This window comes from Myotis davidii, unplaced genomic scaffold, assembly GCF_000327345.1.
Source record: "Myotis davidii unplaced genomic scaffold, ASM32734v1 scaffold115, whole genome shotgun sequence".
In the NCBI taxonomy this organism is placed as follows: Eukaryota; Metazoa; Chordata; class Mammalia; order Chiroptera; family Vespertilionidae; genus Myotis; species Myotis davidii.
The window spans coordinates 1,508,451-1,528,375 of record NW_006291010.1 but is presented as its reverse complement, the minus strand read 5'-3'; the positions used below and the strand labels follow the sequence as shown (position 1 = coordinate 1,528,375).

At 42.4% G+C, this 19,925-nt stretch overlaps 2 protein-coding genes across 2 annotated transcripts in view; one reads left to right on the top strand and one right to left on the bottom strand.

The window, feature by feature from the left end:
- LRRC31 (leucine rich repeat containing 31) overlaps window positions 1-13,332 on the top strand; it is a 44,682-nt gene extending 31,350 nt beyond the window's left edge. The window contains exons 6-12 of the mRNA XM_006764085.2: window positions 554-721; window positions 3,256-3,423; window positions 3,672-3,839; window positions 4,597-4,764; window positions 7,779-7,946; window positions 9,960-10,127; window positions 12,537-13,332. Of these exons, the coding sequence (XP_006764148.1) occupies window positions 554-721; window positions 3,256-3,423; window positions 3,672-3,839; window positions 4,597-4,764; window positions 7,779-7,946; window positions 9,960-10,127; window positions 12,537-12,868 (1,340 nt within the window). The 3' untranslated portion in view covers window positions 12,869-13,332. The remainder of the gene's footprint in view (window positions 1-553; window positions 722-3,255; window positions 3,424-3,671; window positions 3,840-4,596; window positions 4,765-7,778; window positions 7,947-9,959; window positions 10,128-12,536) is intronic.
- Window positions 13,333-13,907: 575 nt separating this feature from the next.
- LRRIQ4 (leucine-rich repeats and IQ motif containing 4) overlaps window positions 13,908-19,925 on the bottom strand; it is a 10,694-nt gene continuing 4,676 nt past the window's right edge. The window contains 3 exon segments of the mRNA XM_006764124.2: window positions 13,908-14,164; window positions 17,899-18,095; window positions 19,600-19,738. Of these exon segments, the coding sequence (XP_006764187.1) occupies window positions 14,012-14,164; window positions 17,899-18,095; window positions 19,600-19,738 (489 nt within the window). The 3' untranslated portion in view covers window positions 13,908-14,011.

Genomic DNA, 19,925 nt, shown 5'->3' with positions numbered 1-19,925 from the left:
GAGATCAACCGAAGGACTTGTATGCATGCATATAAGCATAACCAATGGACATAAGACACTGGGGGATAGGGGAGGCTAGGGGACTGTCTAGGGCGGGGTGGGGGGAATGGACACATATGTAATACCCTTTGTAATAAAAAATTTAAAAAAAAAAAAGAAACATCGATGATGAGAGAGAATCATAGATCAGCTGCCTTATGCATGCCCCTACAGGGGATCGAGCCCACAATCCGGGCATGTGCCCCAATCGGGAATCGAACTATGATCTCCTGGTTCATAGATGGATGCTCAACCACTGAGCCACGCCGGCTGGGCACCACTGCATTTTCAGAGTGAAATTATTTGGCAAAAATAGAAAACATCCCAAGAAATAGAAAATGTAAACGTCAAAATCTCTCCAATTGCACGGCTGAGAGATCCCTGAGAGAGCCACATGCCCTCGTCCCCTTATTCTCTTACCAAACTATGTTCTGTGCGTACAGGCAATGGATCCTACTTACCACACCTCACAGATTACTTATGCAAATCTGTATGTTCTTTTGTTCACGTCTAGTTGCTTTGCTGCCTTTTCTCCCGGACCTAGAAACACTGGACATTTCCTGGAATGATTTTGTGGGTGGAACCCTCCATTCAGTCACTGAGCAAATGCATCTTGTCAGCAAGTTAAAAAGCCTGAGGCTGGGTAGCTGCAGACTTACCACCGATGATGTGCGAGCACTGGGTATGATGAATGCTTCTCATAAAAGACTTCACTGACACACCTTGGCAGCCCGACCCTCAAGGGTAAATTATCTGGGTCCCCACACCCTCTGAGCTCATGGACGAGTGTACTGTGCCTGAGGCGGTGGACATGAGCACTAGTGTAACCTCTAAAGGGCCATGTAACCTTACCTGGCATTGTGCTAATTTCCAGGATAGAGAAGGGAGCAAGGCTGACCAGGTGCCCACTCTCCTGGAGTTTAAATGGCGGTCGTTGTAAAACTGGCTCACTCTGGGTCTTTTACCTCATCTGTCAAATAGAGTTGAGTAGATAACGATTAGATTCTTCTCCAACTCCAAAATAATCTCTTCTATTTTTCCACCTCCATTTTAAAAAATTGATCAAAATGAGATTTTTCAACTAAAAGGAATGGTTTAAATCGATGGTCGCCAACTGGTGATCCGCGGACCACCGGTGGTCCGTGAGGTCTGAAAGGTTGGTGACCGCTGGTTTAAATGGCAGTAGCACCTCCATGAAGCTAGTTCATATGCTGAACAGAGAATAAAGAACATAGGATAACATTTGTCAGGCTACTGACCCAACTGCCTTACTAAAATGCTTGCTGGTTTTAGATGGCATTAATTTTTCTAAATTTTCTTTTGGTCTGAAGTTTAATTCAGTTATGTATTTTGATCATTTACATCTCTGCAAAGATTTCTGTAAAAACAATGCAATTCATGCCAAGGTATTCGCTCCAATCTCTCTCAAGAAAATGGGGGCCATTTTCTGACGACTCCTGGCCCCACCCTGCCTATAGCCGAGGAAAAACGTCATACATCTCAGAGCTGGCCGGATCCCAGTTCAAATCCTGCCCACTTCTGACTAGCTTGTGACCGTGTGCAAACTATTTAACCTTTCTGAGCCTCAGAGTCTCATCTCTGAAAAGGGGGTGATATCCACCTCAAGAAATGACTGTGAGGATTGGATAAGTACATTTCTGTGAAGTGCCTACTGCATACCCGGCACATAACAGGTGCTCAGTCATCGGTAGTTACTCTTCTCCCTATTCCCTCATCCAAAATATCCCTTCTGTGGTTTTACATGAGGAAATTAGCAGCTGGTTATCGTGTAGAAGGATCACAAATTTAACACATCATTACTCAGACATGAAAAGAAAATGTAGTTTCTTTCTTTTCTTTGTTAACCTAATCTTTTTCATGATCCTCCATTTCCGTAAGAGACCAGAACATGGAATTTTGGCCCGGGGACCCACTCCAAACTCACTGGGCGCAGGAGGGAGTGTGTAGCTTTGTCTCTGATGTCTTGAGCCCTTGTCCCTTCCTGGAGTCTCTCTCCTCTCTAGAAGGATTTCTGCATCCTCTCCCATCAGAAAGGGCTTTCTGTAGTCTTAATGCAGATGGGGTTCGGGGAGAGTAAGAGGTGGGCTGGTAAGCTAACATACTAGTAAGTCAGGAGCCATTTCCACATTGTTACACCTGTTACAACTGCCTAATGCAAGACGGCCAATGCTGGCCATCCAGTCCCATGAGGACTGCAGGTAGCTAATCAACCTTACTCTCTTTCTCCCTGAACTTCAGCTTCAGGGCTGTAGGAAGCCACCCCAATTGACTGGCGATGACACACGAGGTGACACTTGTGCAGGAAGAATATGCATGTTAACATGGGGCTCCGGACTCCTGGATCCTCCATCCATACAGTGAATAACCAATGAGAGGTCCACGCTCAACTGCTGAGGTGGAAGAGGCTCCGGACATGGGGCTTTCCAGCTCTTGATTGTTTAGGATTGAGATCCACGCTGCCTGCTGAGAAGTGCATTTTCCATGTGTGGCTCCCCACCCTTCTCCCCAGGGCAGTGAGAATCATCCTAAGGATTCCTCCCCCCCCCACCCCCACACACACTTCCCCTGGTCTCTCCCAGCCTCCAGGCTGTAGCCCCAGGGAGCTTTCCTGTGTGAAGTGATTTCAGAAATGTCCTTGCACCCCTTTCTCACGGCACCCTCCTCTGCCCCAAAGGCTGAGTAATCTTAGGAGCTGTTAGTGCCTGATGCGTTATGACTGGTTCTTCTCTGCCGCGGTCGGTTCAGTTGGTTGTGACACTGTTGATGTCAATGTGAGCTTTACCCCCATGGGGGCCAGTGCCTGGCTTGGTCTCACTTCTACTTCCCGCCAAGCGCCTCAGCATTGCTGCTCCCGGAGAGGGTGGGTGAGAGAAAGTAATGGACTAGTACACATGTTTGCCGCCACAAAAAACCTCAGTAAGAAATACCTTACGAATAGGTGAGTTTTAAAAAAGCAATCTGTGCTCATACGCGTGGCTTCAGAACTTTGGAGGGAGTAGTAGACTGTGCCTATAAATATAGAAGCTCCCCCTGCTGGGAGTGGGCAGGAACTGCGTCCTCCTCTCTGTTACCGGGCACCTAACCAGTCAGACCCGACCTGGCTTCCATACTCCATAAATAACGGTTGGGCCGATTTTGAAAGTGCATTCTCTGCTTTGCAGACTAGTGACCAATCTTCGGGCCCCTCTGTGACAGGAGCAGCGCTTAAAGCGATGCCTGACCTCGAGGAGCTGACTTTGTCCTGGAACAGTAAAGTGGGAGGAAACTTGCCTCTGATCCTCCAGAAGTTCCAAGCCGGGAGCAAGATCCGAACGCTGGAGCTGGTGGATTGTGCCCTCACGTCCGAAGACGGGGCATTTGTGGGTAAGTGGAGCTTGGAAGAGTTCTTTCCAAAAATAAAAATTAAAATGTGAAGACGCCCGTGATTGGATAGCTTGGGAGTCAACGTTGGCTCTTTTCTCTTGACCCTGGATTGAAAGAGTGGCCCACTCCATCCCTGGGTTCCATGAGGCTGCATTCCCCTCCTGCGCACCCCCACCCCCACCCCCTCCAACTCCCACACCTGCATTTTCACCCAGTTGCTCTTTTTGTTTGGATTTCCTTCCTTCCAGGTCAGTTGCTACCTATGCTGCCAAGTCTTGAAGTACTTGATCTTTCCATTAACAGAAACATCGGTGGCAGTCTAAACAGTATCGCTCAGGGGTTAAAAAGTGCTTCCAATCTGAAAGTACTGAAGTTACAGTCATGTGGGTTATCACAAAACAGTGTCAAACTATTGGGTAAGTAAGCAATGGCTGAAGTTTATATACATAATTTTATGTATGTATATCATTTTATTTTATATTTAATTTTTTAAACTAATAGGAGAAATAAAATATAAAGAGTGGTTATGTTGAGGAATAAGGTTATGGGTCATTTAAATCTTATGTGCTTTCTTTTACAGCAAGAATATACTTCCATGATTACAAAAATAACCGTTTCAAATGGCTGAATATGAAAAAGCCAGGCTATTTTAGGTTTGAGATAGAACCTGGGCAAAACAAAAGTTTCTGTGCTCTTAAAGCACTTCAGTTTCTCTTACTTTTAAAACTGTCAGCATTATTTTGTGCTCAGTAGTAAGAAGAAATTGGTACTGATAAAAAGAACGGCTTCGGTAGTTTCCATAGTTAAGTCATTTCCCTGTATAAAGCATCCACAATAAAGGAGAATGTGAAGTGAAATTGTGTTTTCCCTTTGACTTACAACGCTTGTAACAGCCTTCTCACTGGCAGTTTGATCAAATCTAGAACTCTATGAAAACGCCCAAGCTCAGTTGTAGTAGGAAAACCATTCGTGGCAGAACCATTGTGTTTGAGGTCATCGTCAAATCCGAAGAGGGGTAGAGGGTAGGGAGCCTGTGGTCTACAGTTATTCCTCTGCTTCGGCATTTTCTGGGTGTGTTTCTCAGTCTCCCTTCTGCACACCTGTGCCCTCCCCTGCTCCATGCCTGCCTCCCACCTTGTCACATGTCAGAATGCAATTGGACTTTCTCTGTAGATGCTGCTTTTAGACACTTGAGTGAGCTGAGGACACTCGACCTGTCCTGCAACAAGGAGCTGGGTGGCGGTTTTGAAGACTCGCCGGCTCAGGTGGCCACGCTGGAGCGTCTGGAAGTCCTGGACCTGCACCAGTGCTCACTAACAGCTGGCGACGTGGTGTCGCTGAGTAAGTGTGTGGGATGGAGCCAAGGGCATTGGAGCCTTGGCATGTGTTTAGAAATGTGACAAATTTGAGATAGGCCCTTAAACTTACTACTGATGAAGCTACTGGGAGGCTCAAATCATACAAGTTCTGTGAATGCCCCACTATAGTATTTATAAAAGTGCCCAGTAAGCGTTAGTGAGGCTAAAGTCCTCCTATACCCGCCAGGAAATGATAGCTATGGCACTGGAAGGAGAACACTTGGGGTTTATGTTGCTGTGTAGAAACAGACCTGTTCATTAGATTCCGCATATGAATGAGATCATGTGATACTTATCTTTCTCTGACGGGCTTATCACATGATCTCACTCATACATGGAATCTAATGAACAAAATAAACTGATGAACAAAATAGATCCAGAGACACAGAGAAGCATGGAACAGATTGTTCAATCTTAGGGAGAAGGCAAGGCAGGGTGGGTGGGTAGGAAGAGATCAACCGAAGAACTTATTTGATATATGCATAACCCATGGACACAGACAATAGGGTGGTGAAGGCCTGGAGCAGGAGATGGGGGAGGGGGAGGGCTGGGCCAGAAGGGACCAATGGGGGATAAAAGGGGACATCTGTAATACTTTCAACAATAAAGATTTTTTAAAAAATAAAATAAGTGGAACAACAAAAAGAAACAAATCTGTTGGTGTCACCTAGCTTATTACGGAGAGGGCTTAGCGGGAAAACAAAGGGTGTTGAGGCTTTCAGACTAACAAGTGAAGTCACTTAGATACAAACAAAGGTAGAGAAAAAGTCAGTGGGATGGTGCATAACAGGTTACATTACACACTTCCTACCCCGGACACAGTCCTATTATTACTACAACGTGTAATGTATCAATGCAGCTTCCCATAACAAACAGCAAGCGCAGCCTTGAGAGTAAGTGTTCTATTCCATCTGTAACCACAGTAAACCTTCAAAATACATCCAGAATCTGATCGTGTTCACCATCTAGACCTCTGCCCTCCTGCTTTAGGTCATCCCATGAACCCAAATGGTCACCCTCTTCCTCTGTCACTGCCTTCTTTTCTCCCCCTCACTGCCCCTGTTCCAGCCACACCTTCATGCTGATTGATCCTCACTGGCTTCGCTCTGTCCTGGGCCTTTGCCCTTGAGCTCTCTTCAGGTCATGGGCTCCTCCGGGGCAGGGGTGCATCTCCTTCCGCGTCTCTCCTTTGCTCACACCCAGGGGCTGGCACATAGTTGGCACCAGTAAATGTTTGTGGAATATGTGATTGAATAAATGAATGACTCGATGAACACGAAGAAAAATAACTTTCTAGTTGTTTTTTAGTACAATTTAGAGAGGAAAACTGTAAAATAGGTTTTGAGGTCTAACATCTACCTTTTAGAACTGTTTGGTTATTTATTGGGCTCTTATCCCTCAATTTTGGAAAATGAGAAAAGGTCAAGGCTTGAAGATTTTAAAGTAACAAAACAACCCCTTTTTGGGCTCCAGGTAGAGCTGTATGGGGTATAGCACCCCTCTATTTATGAGTGTCAGACCTGGGAGAGAGACTCCTGAGTTAGCAGTCCATCAGACTCTAAATAACAAATTTCCTGTAGTATACTGAATAACATGAATATCACATCTCAGCTTGTTGCTCAGAGGAAGATTAAACTGCTAGATGACCTGAATTGTTACCACTAACATAACAGAGGGATTAGCCTCTCTTACCTAGATTCACAGCCACCAACAGGCCTTGGAAAGCTAATGATTATTTATTTATTTATTTATTTATCTATCTATTTATTTATTTATTTATTTATTTTTGCTAATGATTATTTAAAAGCTGTCACAAATTACACTGTTCTTCTTCTACTTAATTTTGAAAAGTTGGAAATGAAAATACATCCTGTTGATGTATTATGTACTAAAAACATAATACCATACGATGTTAAAGAATTATTTTTTAATATTAAGCATTCTTTTATCTGCTCATTCTAGACAGCTCCAATGAAATGGAATTATAGATCAGTTAGCCAACAACTATTGATTAATCATCTAATTGTACCTGCCACTGTGTGGTGGGCTTTGTACAATTAACAGTCCAGGAGCTTCAGTCTGGTAAGGGCAGTGATAAACCAATAAATATCTCAATTGCACAGTGAACTACAACGTCCTGTGGGGATTCGAAGAGGGAGTGATTGTTACGTCTGTTGGGATCACAGTGCTTGCCTTCCCTTCACCTTTCCTTCTCTTATTCTCCTCCCCTCCTTACACAGTTTAGAATTCTGTACTTATGTGTACGTTCGTGCCTCCATGTTCCAGATTCTGATACTGTCCCTACACACAGAACTCACCCTCAATGAGGGAGGACAGAAGGCAAACACATACACAAACAATTACATAATGGGGGTGCTGTGAGGAAAATGAAACAGGGCGATGTGATGCTGACCAAGGGTTACTAGGTGTTACTGTGACCAGGCTCGGGTGGCTGGGAGCCTCAGAGCTGAGCCAGCCCACAGAGACCCCGTGCATCACAGGGGCCCTCAGGACCCAATCCAGTGCCGTGTGCTTGGTCCCACTGCCTTCCTAGTACTTATATTCTGAGAAAAGAATGATAATATCAAACATCAACTGAGCAGTTGATGTGTGCCTTGGCACTGTTCTGAGCACTTTACATACACCAGGTCGTTTTATCTTCCCACTGGCCCTGTGAAGTAGAATTGCTACGACTGTTATTGGGAAAACTGAAGTTCAGAGATGTTAGGCAACTTGCCCAAAATCACACAGTTCTTTAGTAGCAGAGCTGGGATTCAAGCCCCGTTCTCTGTCTCTAAAATTTTTGGAGAGAGGCTCGGAAGTGGCAGAGCCCAGGCTGCATCCTGGGAAAAGTGGCTGGTTCCTGTGGTGTGTGTGTAAGTGAGTAAGTGTGTAAGGGAAGGCAGGGCTTGCCAATCGAGAAGATTGTGGGACTCAAACACCCAGAAGGCTTTGTGGGACGGTGCCTCAGTCGTGTCACTGTGGCTATTTGAACAGCCCAGGTTATCCCTTTGCTCTCGAGTCTTCACGCATTGGATTTATCTGCCAACAAAGAGATGGGCAGCTCTTCTGAAAACCTACTCAGCAGGCTCCGATTTTTACCGGCACTGAAGTCACTGCTCATCAACAACTGCGCTTTGGAAAGAGAGACTTTTACCGCCCTTGGTAAGAAAATTCCCCAGGAAGCAGGGTATTAATAACACCTGTTTTTGGGGGGTGGGGAGGTGGCGCAGAAGAGGGGATCCCTTTCCCTATGCATGAATTTCATTATTCCAAGACTCAGCCATAAGCAAAGGTGTGACATGCTAATGCATCTTTTCAGGAACTATGCTTTCTTAAAAGTGACCTTTAAGAAAGAAGTGACCTTTCTTAAAAGCACCTGAATGACTCTGGCATTTGCACATTTAACCTTAACATTTAAAGTCTATAGAACCAACTCTGGAGGTCCATGTCCACAGTAACTTGTCATTTCAACGAGGCGCCAATATAAACTGGGAGTGCTGTCTGATGGGGAAAGGAAAGCAGTGACTAGCTCTGAGCCTCGCTGACTGTCCAGGCCTCCCTGTTCCCTGGAATTGTCACCCCCCCCGCCCCCCATTCTTGTCTGGGGAGCTCTGATTTCAGGTCTCAGTGGAAGCATCCCCTTCTAAGACAGCCCCACCCTCTCTACATTAGAAGCCCCTGAATCTTCTTTGTGGACTTTATCAGAATTAATCATTATGTATTTATTTGTTTGGTTTTTTAATGTCCACATTTCTCCCAGATTTTAACCTTGAGGGCAAGATTTGTGTTTGTTCTTCACTGCATACCCAAAGCACATTTTAGATGTTTCTACATATTAAGTAAGTAGATAGACAGACGGACAAATTTAAGGGCTCCATAATCGCCCCAATGGTTAGGTAAGATGCGTGTGCATGCACACACACCACATTTCACTGTTCAGACCAATGTTCACTTAGAGAAGTTCTACAAAAAATAAATTTTGGTACAACATGATGTTTCAAAAATATACTTTCTAAATATACTTCAGATTCAAAATTTGTTGAATTTATATATTTTTTTTTAAATTTTGTGTCTTCAGTAGAAGACACAGCTCTTTCCAATTATAGCTACAAAATCAATGGATCATAATCAAGTAGATACTACAGTAAACTATGGCATCTAACATAAATCTATCATTCAACCTGAATTAAGAAGTAAATCAAGTAGTATATATTTCTCTGCATCACTTTTAGAAGAAAAAAAGTTCCATTTCTTATTGAGAGGTCTCTGTACCATATGACTGGGAGGGGTTTTCTTATTTGATATTATAGAAGAATGTATATTTTCCCCTTGAATATATTTTACTTTTTAGAAAGAAGGCAGAAGGAAAGAAGTTTAAAGTATAATTAACGACTTATCTTAAAAATTAGTTGTTCTGGCTGATTTTAATGTTAGGGAAAAATTGAGAATTAAGCAGAAAATTCTTTTAATTTCCTTTAAAAATCTTTCCTAATGCATCATTTTCCTTCTTTGTTTCTGTAACTATAGTTAAGCAAGTACAAATTCATTTTGGAGTTGCAGAGTCCTGGGGAGGTTTGGCCCTGTCTCAGGATTTCAGCAGTGACCGCACAGTCGGTGGGATATGTAAGCCCAGCATACACTTTGGAAATCTTGACCAGCCTGTGAGCCTCTTTCTTCATCTTTTTTGTTGTTGTTAATTCTCACACAAGGATATTTTTTCCATTAATTTTTAGAGAGAGTGAAAGGGAGAAAGGAGGAGAGAGAGAGAGAAACACCAGTGTGAGAGAGAGACATCGATTGGTTGCCTCCCACACTCAGCCATCTGGGGCCTGTGAACAAACCTGCAACCCTGGCATGCCCTTGACTAGAGTCGGTGCATGGACCGATGCTCTACCACTGAGCCACACCAGCCAGGGCCACTTCTTCTTCTTAAATGTGAAGGAAAAGAAGGAAATTCCAGGTCATAGTGAATTCCATTTAATTAAGTTTTACTTTACGACAGTTTCCAACATTTCTCCCCAATAAAAATAGACAATATAAAGCCAGGCTATGAATTACAGGCAGGAGTAAGCAATCTCTACAACTTTCTGAACCTCGGTGATGTTCATATGTTGCCCTGGCCTCGGTTCCTCAAAGTGTAGGTTTATGACCTAAATCATTGCTCTTCTTATTTAGCTGAAGCCTCAGTCCACCTCCCTGCCCTGGAAGTACTCAGCCTTTCTTGGAACAAGTGTGTTGGTGGCAACCTGAAGCTGCTCCTGGAAACACTAAAGCTTTCCACGTCCCTCCAAGTGCTGAGGCTGAGCAGCTGTTCCCTGGCGACAGAGGACGTGGCTCTCCTGGGTTTGTATCTCTGGGTTCCGAAGCTGTCCTGGCGGGCAGAGCCCAACGTGCCCGCCCAAGTGCAGGGAGAGGGAGGAGCCGAAGGCAGCGAGGCCTGGGGCCCTCTTTGCAGCTTCCCTTCTCCTGACACTGCTCAGGAGTGATCTGTTTGAAACAAATAAGGGAAATTCGAAACCCAAAAGGACAGTGGAGGGAAATTTATTATTTGGCACCTGATGAACTGGGAACTCAGGAGGGTGTTTCCTAAAAGAAGGTAGACACAGAGGTGGTGGTGGGAGGTTCCTGCCAGGGGACCAGCTCCACATCTCGCCACACATGAGTGCCTTGGTGTTCTTAACCAACTCCGTGTTGACCGAACTTGAGTCATCCACATTCCACCTTTACCAATTTTGCCCTAGCCACATGGTACCTGCGCTATTACTTAACTTTTTTCTTTATGTTGACTCTTTAACTTAAATTCAAACAGGAAACTGATCATCATAACTGAAATACAGGCATCATTTCTCATGGATAGACATCACTAGACTGTTGCCAGCTGAAGTAAGGGACTAGATGGGGCAAGTTAGGTGTAATGAACATAACTGTTCAGGCTGAATGATGGGGGCAGGGGTTCACTCTCCTGTCAACTTTTTGTACGTTTCAAAAAATTTTCCATAATAGAAAATATTCTGGAGAGAAAAAGCATGCACATTGTCTTAACACTTACTTAGGCCTTGAGAATATGCTGAGTGACAGGCTGAAAGGCAGAAAGAAAGGACACACATGGACATCTAGAGAGCGAGGGCACTGGTGAGTGTATGGACGGCTAAACTCTCAAGGGCACTCCGGAATCAAACTTGTCCCAAATGAAAGGAATGGGCGTGGAGCATCCAGCTGGGTCTGGAAGCCATGAAGTATAAGAAATGATGGAGCCCTAACCGGTTTGGCTTAGTGGATAGAGCGTCGGCCTGCAGACTGAAGGGTCCCAGGTTCGATTCCAGTCAAGGGCATGTACCTTGGTTGTGGGCACATCCCCAGTAAGGGGTGTGCAGGAGGCAGCTGATCAATGTTTCTCTCTATCCCTCTCCCTTCCTCTCTGTAAAAAATCAATAAAATATATATATTTTTTAAAAGAAATGATGGAAAAACCAAGGCATGTTTAGTCCTAAAGGAAGAAAATTTGAGGGGACCTGACTATTGTCCAACACTACAGGGCTAACACAAGGAAGGAGCTGGGGTTTCAGGCCGGCCAACGCGGGCAATGGAGGAATCCCCAGGAGGTAGATCAGGGTCCCAAAGGAAGGGCATCCTCCTGCTGAGAGCTGCTTCACCCTCTTGGGGCGACCTGTAAGGGTGCTGCAGGCAGACCCGGGCTGGTCCCATGGAGAAGCTGTGAAGGGGAGCCTTCCCTGATCATTGATCTGGAGGTTGAATCCTCGAGGAGACCTCGAGGTCCCTTGTAACTCCGAGATTTTACACCACTGGTGTCATCTCTATAATCCATTTCAACTTTTGACTAAAAAGAAAAGCATGTACTATTAGCCTTGGGTGTCTCCCCTACCTTTTCTTTCTTCTATTTTTTTTATAAAATATATTTTATTGATTGTTTTACAGACAGGAAGGGAGAGGGATAGAGAGTTAGAAACATTGATAAGAGAGAAACATTGATCAGCTGCCTCCTGCACACCCCTTACTGGGGATGTGCCCACAACCAAGGTACATGCCCTTGACCGGAATCGAACCTGGGACCCTTGAGTCCATAGGCCGATGCTCTATCCACTGAGCCAAACTGGTTAGGGCTCCCCTACCTTTTCTTACAGAAGTTGTTATCTTCTCTTAGCTTCATCATTATTATGTATTAAGTGCCCTTGTAGGTAGTACTGTGACATGTGCTATTCAAAGACAAACTTGTTCTGTGATTAAACATCTCTCAGTTGGATTAGATATTATCCAGGTATATTTTGCACATGTGAAGTGCTCAGTTAAATCATTGTTGACTGCAGAATGAATGAGAAATGAACAACTAAATAGTATTAAACAGCAAGAAGATTATTCACTAATAGTCTTCTGTTCAAGCCAATGATCCATCGTTCCTCACATTTAATTAGAGAAAGTCTGCAGGAAGAGCTGGGACCCCAGTGAAGTAAAGAGCAGGAATTTGACCAAAAAATATATTTTTTGGGTAGGGATGTGGAAAGAGAAAAAAAAAATCCATTTTCAAGTTGTACTTGGGATGCACAGAGAGAAAATTTGTTACTAAAGTAATTTCAGATGCCCTAAATAAAATAGCTAGCCAGCAACAAAGCATTACTAATGATCAATCTTGTCATTACCGGTCTGGAACTACCACGTTGTGTTATTGGAAGTGGGAAACAGCCATGACAGAAAGTATTCTTGTATTTTGGCAATTAGAGTGATTTTGTTTTTCAGCATCGGTAATACACACAGGTCATCTGGCCAGGCTGCGGAAGCTCGACCTGAGCTATAATGACAGCATCTGCGATGCAGGATGGGCCACCTTCTGCCAAAACGTGTGGCTCCTCAGAGAGTTAACGGAGCTGGATATTAGCCTTCGGCCATCTACTTTTCGGGATTGTGGACAATGGTTCAGACACTTGTTATGTGCTGTGACCAGACTTCCGGCGATCACTGAAATAGGAATGAAAAGGTGGATCCTCCCACCTTCACTGGAGGAAGAGCTAAACCGCTTGGACCAAGGTCGCAGCAGCAGCATTCACTTTGACCATGGCGGGTGTCAGTAAGCTGGTTTCCCAAGGTCATGTATATGATTCCATGTATATAACATTCTTGAAATAACAAAATTATAGAGACAGAGAACAGCTCAGGGATTGAGAAAGGGATAGGTGGTAGATGTGACTAAAAGGAGTAACACAGTAAAGACCTGTGGTGATGGAACAATTTTGTATCTTGATTGTGGTGGTGGCTACATGAAGCTACATGAGACAAAACTGCATTGAAAAAAACCTGCATTGACCGCCCCCCCAAAACACACACACACACACACACAAACACACACACAAATGAGTGTGTTACTGATGGAATCTGAATAAGTCCTCCTGATGGTACCAATGTAGGTTTTCTGGTTTTGTTATTGTATTCTAGTTATGCAAGATGTCAACACTAAGGGAGGGTAAAGGGTACATGGGCCTCTCTGTACATTTCTTTGGAACTTCCTATCCTATATAATAAAAGCCTAATATGCTAAGTGTCTAGTCGTCTGGTCGTCCATTCAACCAATCAAAGTGTAATATGCTAATGATATGCTAAGGCCGCTCAACTGCTCGCTATGACGTGCATTGACCACCAGAGGGTAGATATTCCAACCTGTAAGTTAGCTTGCTGCTGGGGTCCAGCCGATCAGGACTGAGTGAGATGGGCCAGACACACTCTGGAGCCCTTCTGCGGTCCCTCCCTGGCTGGCCAACCTCCCATGTCTCTCCCCAGCCCCGATCGGGCACCAGTGGGGTCCCTTGGCCTGTCCTGTGCCCTCTCACAATCCAGACTGAGGGACTTCTCCGTGCCCCACCCCCCCGCAGTGCATGAATTTTGTGCACTGGGCCTCTAGTGAATATATAATTATTTCAAAACTAAAACTTTGTTACAGAATACTATAATGAACCTCCATGTAACTATCAGATATTTCTGCAATTATCAGCTTATGTCCAATCTTGTGGGATCCCCCACACTTACCTGATATTATTCTGAAGCAATTCCTGGGCTTCATATCATTTTCTCATAAATATTTCAGTAAAAGTAAGAATATTTACTTTAACACATAGCCATAATTTAATGAATAATTTTAGTGTGGTGGGCATCTAATTCCTATATATGTTTGCCTTCTCAATCCATCAGGGTTCATTACCTCAAGTCATTAATATACAAAATTATTTCTTCTTTTCCTTTGCAGGTTTTTCTTTTCCACCCTTCTTTCCTGACTTAGATTTTAGAGAATTCTTTCCTTTCTTTCGCACTTTTAATATTTCACTAAATTTCCCAAGTCCTTTCCGTACCATCATTCCACGCCACCAGGACTGAATCTGAAAACAGATAAACCCAAACAGTATTAGCTGGTATCACTGAGAATGGTTACACCTCTTTGTTCTGACATGTGGTTTTAAAAATGTGAAGAATGCAATGTGATGAGAACTCTAAACCTTATTTTCTCTCTTTCTCAATTGGCCAGTAGTCATCCAGGTATTTTTTTAAAGTATTGAGTGCTTTTATGCACCAAGCCCTGTTCCAAGCCTTTGGGAAACAGCAGTTAACAATGCCTGGCACATAGTAGAAGCTCAATAAATACTATTATATAAATACTGACTTTGTGGAGCTCACATTCCAGTGAAGGGAAGAGACAATAAATAATAAACACATAAATGTATAATTAGATGGTGTTCAGTGCCCTGGAGATGGCAGTGCACAGTAAGGGGAAGAGGGCGTGCCTCTACCCTGCCTTCCTTCTTGTTACTAGTCTTCCTATGCCCCTGCCCCCCTACAGCCAGCCCACCCTTGTTGCCTCACTCAATCCTATTCCCTCGCACCTGCTCAGAAACATCCCACCTCTAGAAGTAAGTAGACTCTTTGAACCTTTAGCAGCCAGAGCCAGAACTGTGAGAAAACACATTTCTATTGTCTAAGCGTCCTAGTCTATGGTCTGTTGTTATGGTAACCTGAGGCAGTCATTTTTCCAATGAAGCCTACCTGTTGACTTCAAGTTCTGACCATCTCATTTAAATTGAAATTCCACAACACACACACACACACACACACACACACACACACACACACAACTTCTGGTCATCTAGGTTCCCCTTAGCTTGAACTTTTTTTCCAATACCACTTATCACTTTCTAACACAGTATATAATTTTACGTTACCTATTCATGTTTTTATTCCCATCACACTAGACTTTAAGCAATAGGAGGACATATTGTGTTTTGTTCAAACTGGTGTATTTCCAGTGCCTAGAACAATGCCTGGCACATAGTAGAAGCTCAATAAATATTTGTTGGAGGAATGAAGAAGTTAGGTGGGGGTATGCTGTTTTATATAAGGTGGACTAAGGGCAGGTATGACGAAATTTGAGCAGCAACTCAACTAAGTGGAGGCAGAGTTTTGCCCGTACCAGGGGAATTATCTCTGGGCAGAAAGAGCCAGTGTGAAGATCCTGAGGCAGGAGCATGCTTGGGCCTTAGAAACCTACCGAGGATCCCGTTTGTGACTCAAGGGAAGCAGAAAAGGGAAAGATGAGACGGAGAGGGAAAGCAGCAGATCGGTTAGGGTGGTGATTTTCCAGGGGACAGTACTGCCCTCTAGAGGCATTCTGAAAACGTGCAGGGCTTTTTGTTGTCAAGGTCTTCAATTGTGTGACACGCACCCTGGTCCACAAAGACTTTCCAAGGGTGTGCAAGCTCGGACAGTTTGGAAGCAATCCATCTCCAAAATTTCAACTTGCATGCGTACCCTTTTCTAAAATGTAGCTGCCTAGGAACACAGCTGCCCCTCTGGCACACCTCTCACCCACCTGAGTCTGACTAGGGTGTGTTGCCCTGGACTTCAGCAACCTCTGGGACACCAAAAAAGGGGGGGGGGGACAAGTCAAAGTAATATGACTGATGTTGGCTCTAAGGACAGGTAACCAATCCTTTTGCCTTCCAACTCCTCGCCTTCAAGAAAATTGAAAGTAGAACAGTTGATTTGTCTGCTAAGAGCCTGCTATCTGATTTGGGGTATAAACCTGGGAGAAGTTCCAGAGATGTTTAAGGCATTGTCATTTAAAACAAAATGTGGCAAAGAAAAAAACTTCTTATCACCTAATTTATGGGGACAGTGTTTCTCGGCACTTCATTTGTAAAATGAAAATTAGGCATAGAACTGATGCCAAGCCCCATCTTATTTTAGCCATACGTAATATTGATGCAAGGATACATAAACCATGTGGAAAAGTTTCTCTCATTTGCATATGTATTTACCCCAAATCTTATAGGTCAAATAATTAAACATCAAAATTCATAATAGATGCTATGTTGTTATGGTCAATTTTATACTACCAATAATTATAATATGACTAATAATATGTAATAATTCTAGAACATTATAAAACCCTATAGTTACAGAAAAAAATGATTTTAATTTGCATAAATATTTTTGTTCCCCATAAGTATGAAAGGTGATCTATAAATGACTTTAAATTATATATTATATAATAAAATATATAACTAAATAAAACTAATAAAATGATATGTACAGGGTGTTCCCCCAAAATGTATACACACTTTAATAGCTGATAATGCAATTTTGAAAATGAAATGTATTTTAATAAACACTGCCTTTATAATTATTCAAAGTATGTGGATACATTTTTTGGGACACACTATATATATCACATAAAATATTAAGATAAATTCTACGGGGAAAATGGAATGAAAATAGATGTTCAAGAAGAAAAGGATATAGCAAAATGTCTGCCTGTAAAATAAGAAGTTGTTCAAGTATCTTGTAAACTGATGTTGACTGACATATCAAATCAAAATAATATTTAGATTCCATTGGGTACATTTAAAATATTGATCTAAGAGCTCTATTTTAAAATGTTGATATTTAAAATTCACTGTAAAGTAAAAGCTTTGCAATGATTTAAACCTAGTGACAAAAAAGTTTAAATACCAATTTTGAAAATGTGCAAGAGGGTATATGGTTTTTCAAAATGCTCTTAGGAAGACTCCAAAAAGTATTTTTATTCTTCCAAAGTAGTCATTTCTGAATACATACATATTAAAACAAATATTTTAACAAATAACTGTCCTTATCTTTCCTTTTATGTTGTAGCTCAGGCATTACTTCGATTTATTAAAAGTATGTAGTTTTGGTAGGTAATATTATCTATGAGTTTAATTTCAGGGAAATGAAAATGGTCAATTTCAGCAGAGGAGAGCTGATCAACCTATATTTTGACAGCATCAGTGTGACTGCTGAATGAAAGGTATATTTTCGGGGAGCAGGTTGGAAGTAGGAGTGTGAGAAGATGGGGGCTTGGAACAGTTGAATGGAGAACACTGAATACTGACTGAAGTGAACACATTCCTGGTCTGTCTGGGGTATCCTTATGTCTCCATGAGCTTCGTGGGCAAGACAGGGCTCTTAGTCCTTTGATTTTAGTTCAGTGATGGCGAACCTATGACACTCATTTTTTTTGGTTGATTTTTCTTTGTTAAATGGCATTTAAATATATAAAATAAATATCAAAAATATAAGTCTTTGTTTTACTATGGTTGCAAATATAAAAAAATTTCTATACGTGACACGGCACCAGAGTTAAGTTAGGGTTTTTCAAAATGCTGACACGCCGAGCTCAAAAGGTTCGCCATCACTGTCTAGTTCTAGTTAGTGGCAGAGAAGAACTCTGGTCGCTAGACCTCTGCACCATAAATGCTTTCATTTCTAATTTTTCAGCCTTATCTTACTGACTTTGTTACTATCAGCTTTCCATCCCAGTGAATGCTCTAAGAATTTTAGATTGTTTTGAGAGTTGAAATTTTGGTTTCTTTTGCCTGATTGTTGGCTTCTTATCTGACAAGGAGACGAGGAACAAAAATGCTAGGATGATGTTCAAAATTCTCTCGCTTGGCCCTGGGTAAGTAAATAAGAGTCTCTACTCTCAAGGACAAGGTACAGATGTGTAAAGAGCAGCCCCATTGGATAATCTAATGTGTTTAACACTAACCCCTCTCCAAAGCAACTAGGAGTCTATTACCCAGAAACTTTGCTGATTTACCGTTGTTGCTACTATTTTCATATGTCTTTTATTCATAAGGTATGTGAAGATCGCCTCTTTGCCTTCAGTGTACACTTCTTTGGGGGGATCTTCCATAGGATTGTCCATCAGCGTCAGAACATCGAGATTCACTAGACTATCTAAATTCTCTGGAAGTTGGGTGAGCAAGTTTTTCTCAAGCAGTAATTCTCTCAAAGCTGAAACAATATTTAAAATGATGAATTTATCTTAAAAACAGGCAAGAATTAAAATGTGAATTCTTTAGTCCAGTCATTTTGAAAGGTGTGTTTTCTACTGAGCCATGTCACAAAAAACATCAGATTTGATGAGGCAACCTGAAGTTCTCTTCTTTAAAACAACTCAGAGTTGTTGGAGTTCGTGTAAATAAGTATTGGAGATAAGAAACATTAATAAACACTAAAAGATTTTGAGAATGTTTCATTCCTCCAGAGACCAAGGACCGGATAAAAATGTATAGTCAGGAGCATTACTAAAGAGTACTGGATCCAGGGGTGGGCAAACTTTTTGACTCGAGGGCCACAATGGGTTCTTAAACTGGACCGGAGGGCCGGAACAAAAGCATGGATGGAGTGTTTGTGTGAAGTAATATAAATTCAAAGTAAACATCATTACATAAAAGGGTACGGTCTTTTTTTTTTTTTAGTTTTATTCATCTCATACGGGCTGGATGCGGCCCGCGGGCCGTAGTTTGCCCATGGCTGGGATAGCCTCTAACCTTTGAATGTCTTGTGGTTAGGTAACAGCTTGCACTCATATTTCTTCATCCTCCTTTCACTAAAGAATAAGCATAGTTTGAAAACATATCTATAAACCTGAAGATCCAGTACACTATGGGGAAATTTTTTTTAAATCTGGCCCCAGTAGGAACTCAGCAAAAAGCTTAAGTAAATGGATATGTTTGAGTGTTTAAATATGAACCATATATGACTTTTCATGTCAATCATGTAGCTTCAAAAGCCTCCCCCCATCCCCGCCCCTTGCTGATTTCACCATTGTGAGTCAGTATTTTCTTTTTCTTCAAGTGACTTAGTGACCTAATGTGAATTTACTACAGGGTCTCCAACTCCCAATTCCAACATGTAGTAGGGATTCAGTACATTTTTGCTGATGATGTAATGACTAATTATCTTAGTAGTTGCTACTTGCTTTTCAAATTGCCAACAAATAATCTGCCTTTAGGAGGCTCTGAGCTGTACTAGTCAGGGACCTGACCTTCCCAGGGAGCCCTGCAAGGAGGCAATGAGGTAGGGCCAAGCTCTCTAAACACGGAGATTGCTTTAGAAAAGCAAAGAAGCTTTTATCAAGGGAAATGCTGGTCTCAAATTCTACTAGGCCAGTGGTTCTCAACCTGTGGGTCGAGACCCCTTTAAAGGGGTCAAACGACCCTTTCACAGGGGTCGCCTAAGACCATTGGAAAACACATATATAATTACATATTGTTTTTGTGATTAATCACTATGCTTTAATTATGTTCAATTTGTAACAATGAAAATACATCCTGCATATCAGATATTTACATTACGATTCATAACAGTAGCAAAATTACAGTTATGAAGTAGCAACGAAAATAATTTTATGGTTGGGTTGTCACCACAACATGAGGAACTGCATTAAAGGGTCGCGGCATTAGGAAGGTTGAGAACCACTGTACTAGGCTATGGGCCTACTAAGATTCCCCACCTTGTGCTTGGCAGATGGCGTCTGGAAGCTGCTTAAGCAGATTGTGGCGGCAATCAAGAACTTCCAGGTTAGGCATTGATCCCAAGGCCACTGGCAAGTACTCCAGATGGTTGTTTTCTATATGCAGCTCCTTAAGACTCTGAAATAAGATCATAGTATACCACATGATCCTTACACTGAAAAATGAGTTACAGCAACTAGAATCACCTGCGAGTTCCCATGCTCCTTCAGTGAGTGTTATTATGCATTGGCATAAAGGGGGAAACATTTAAAGGACCATCATCAAGAAGTTATTTTTCAGTTAAACTATTAGAAGATTCGCATTT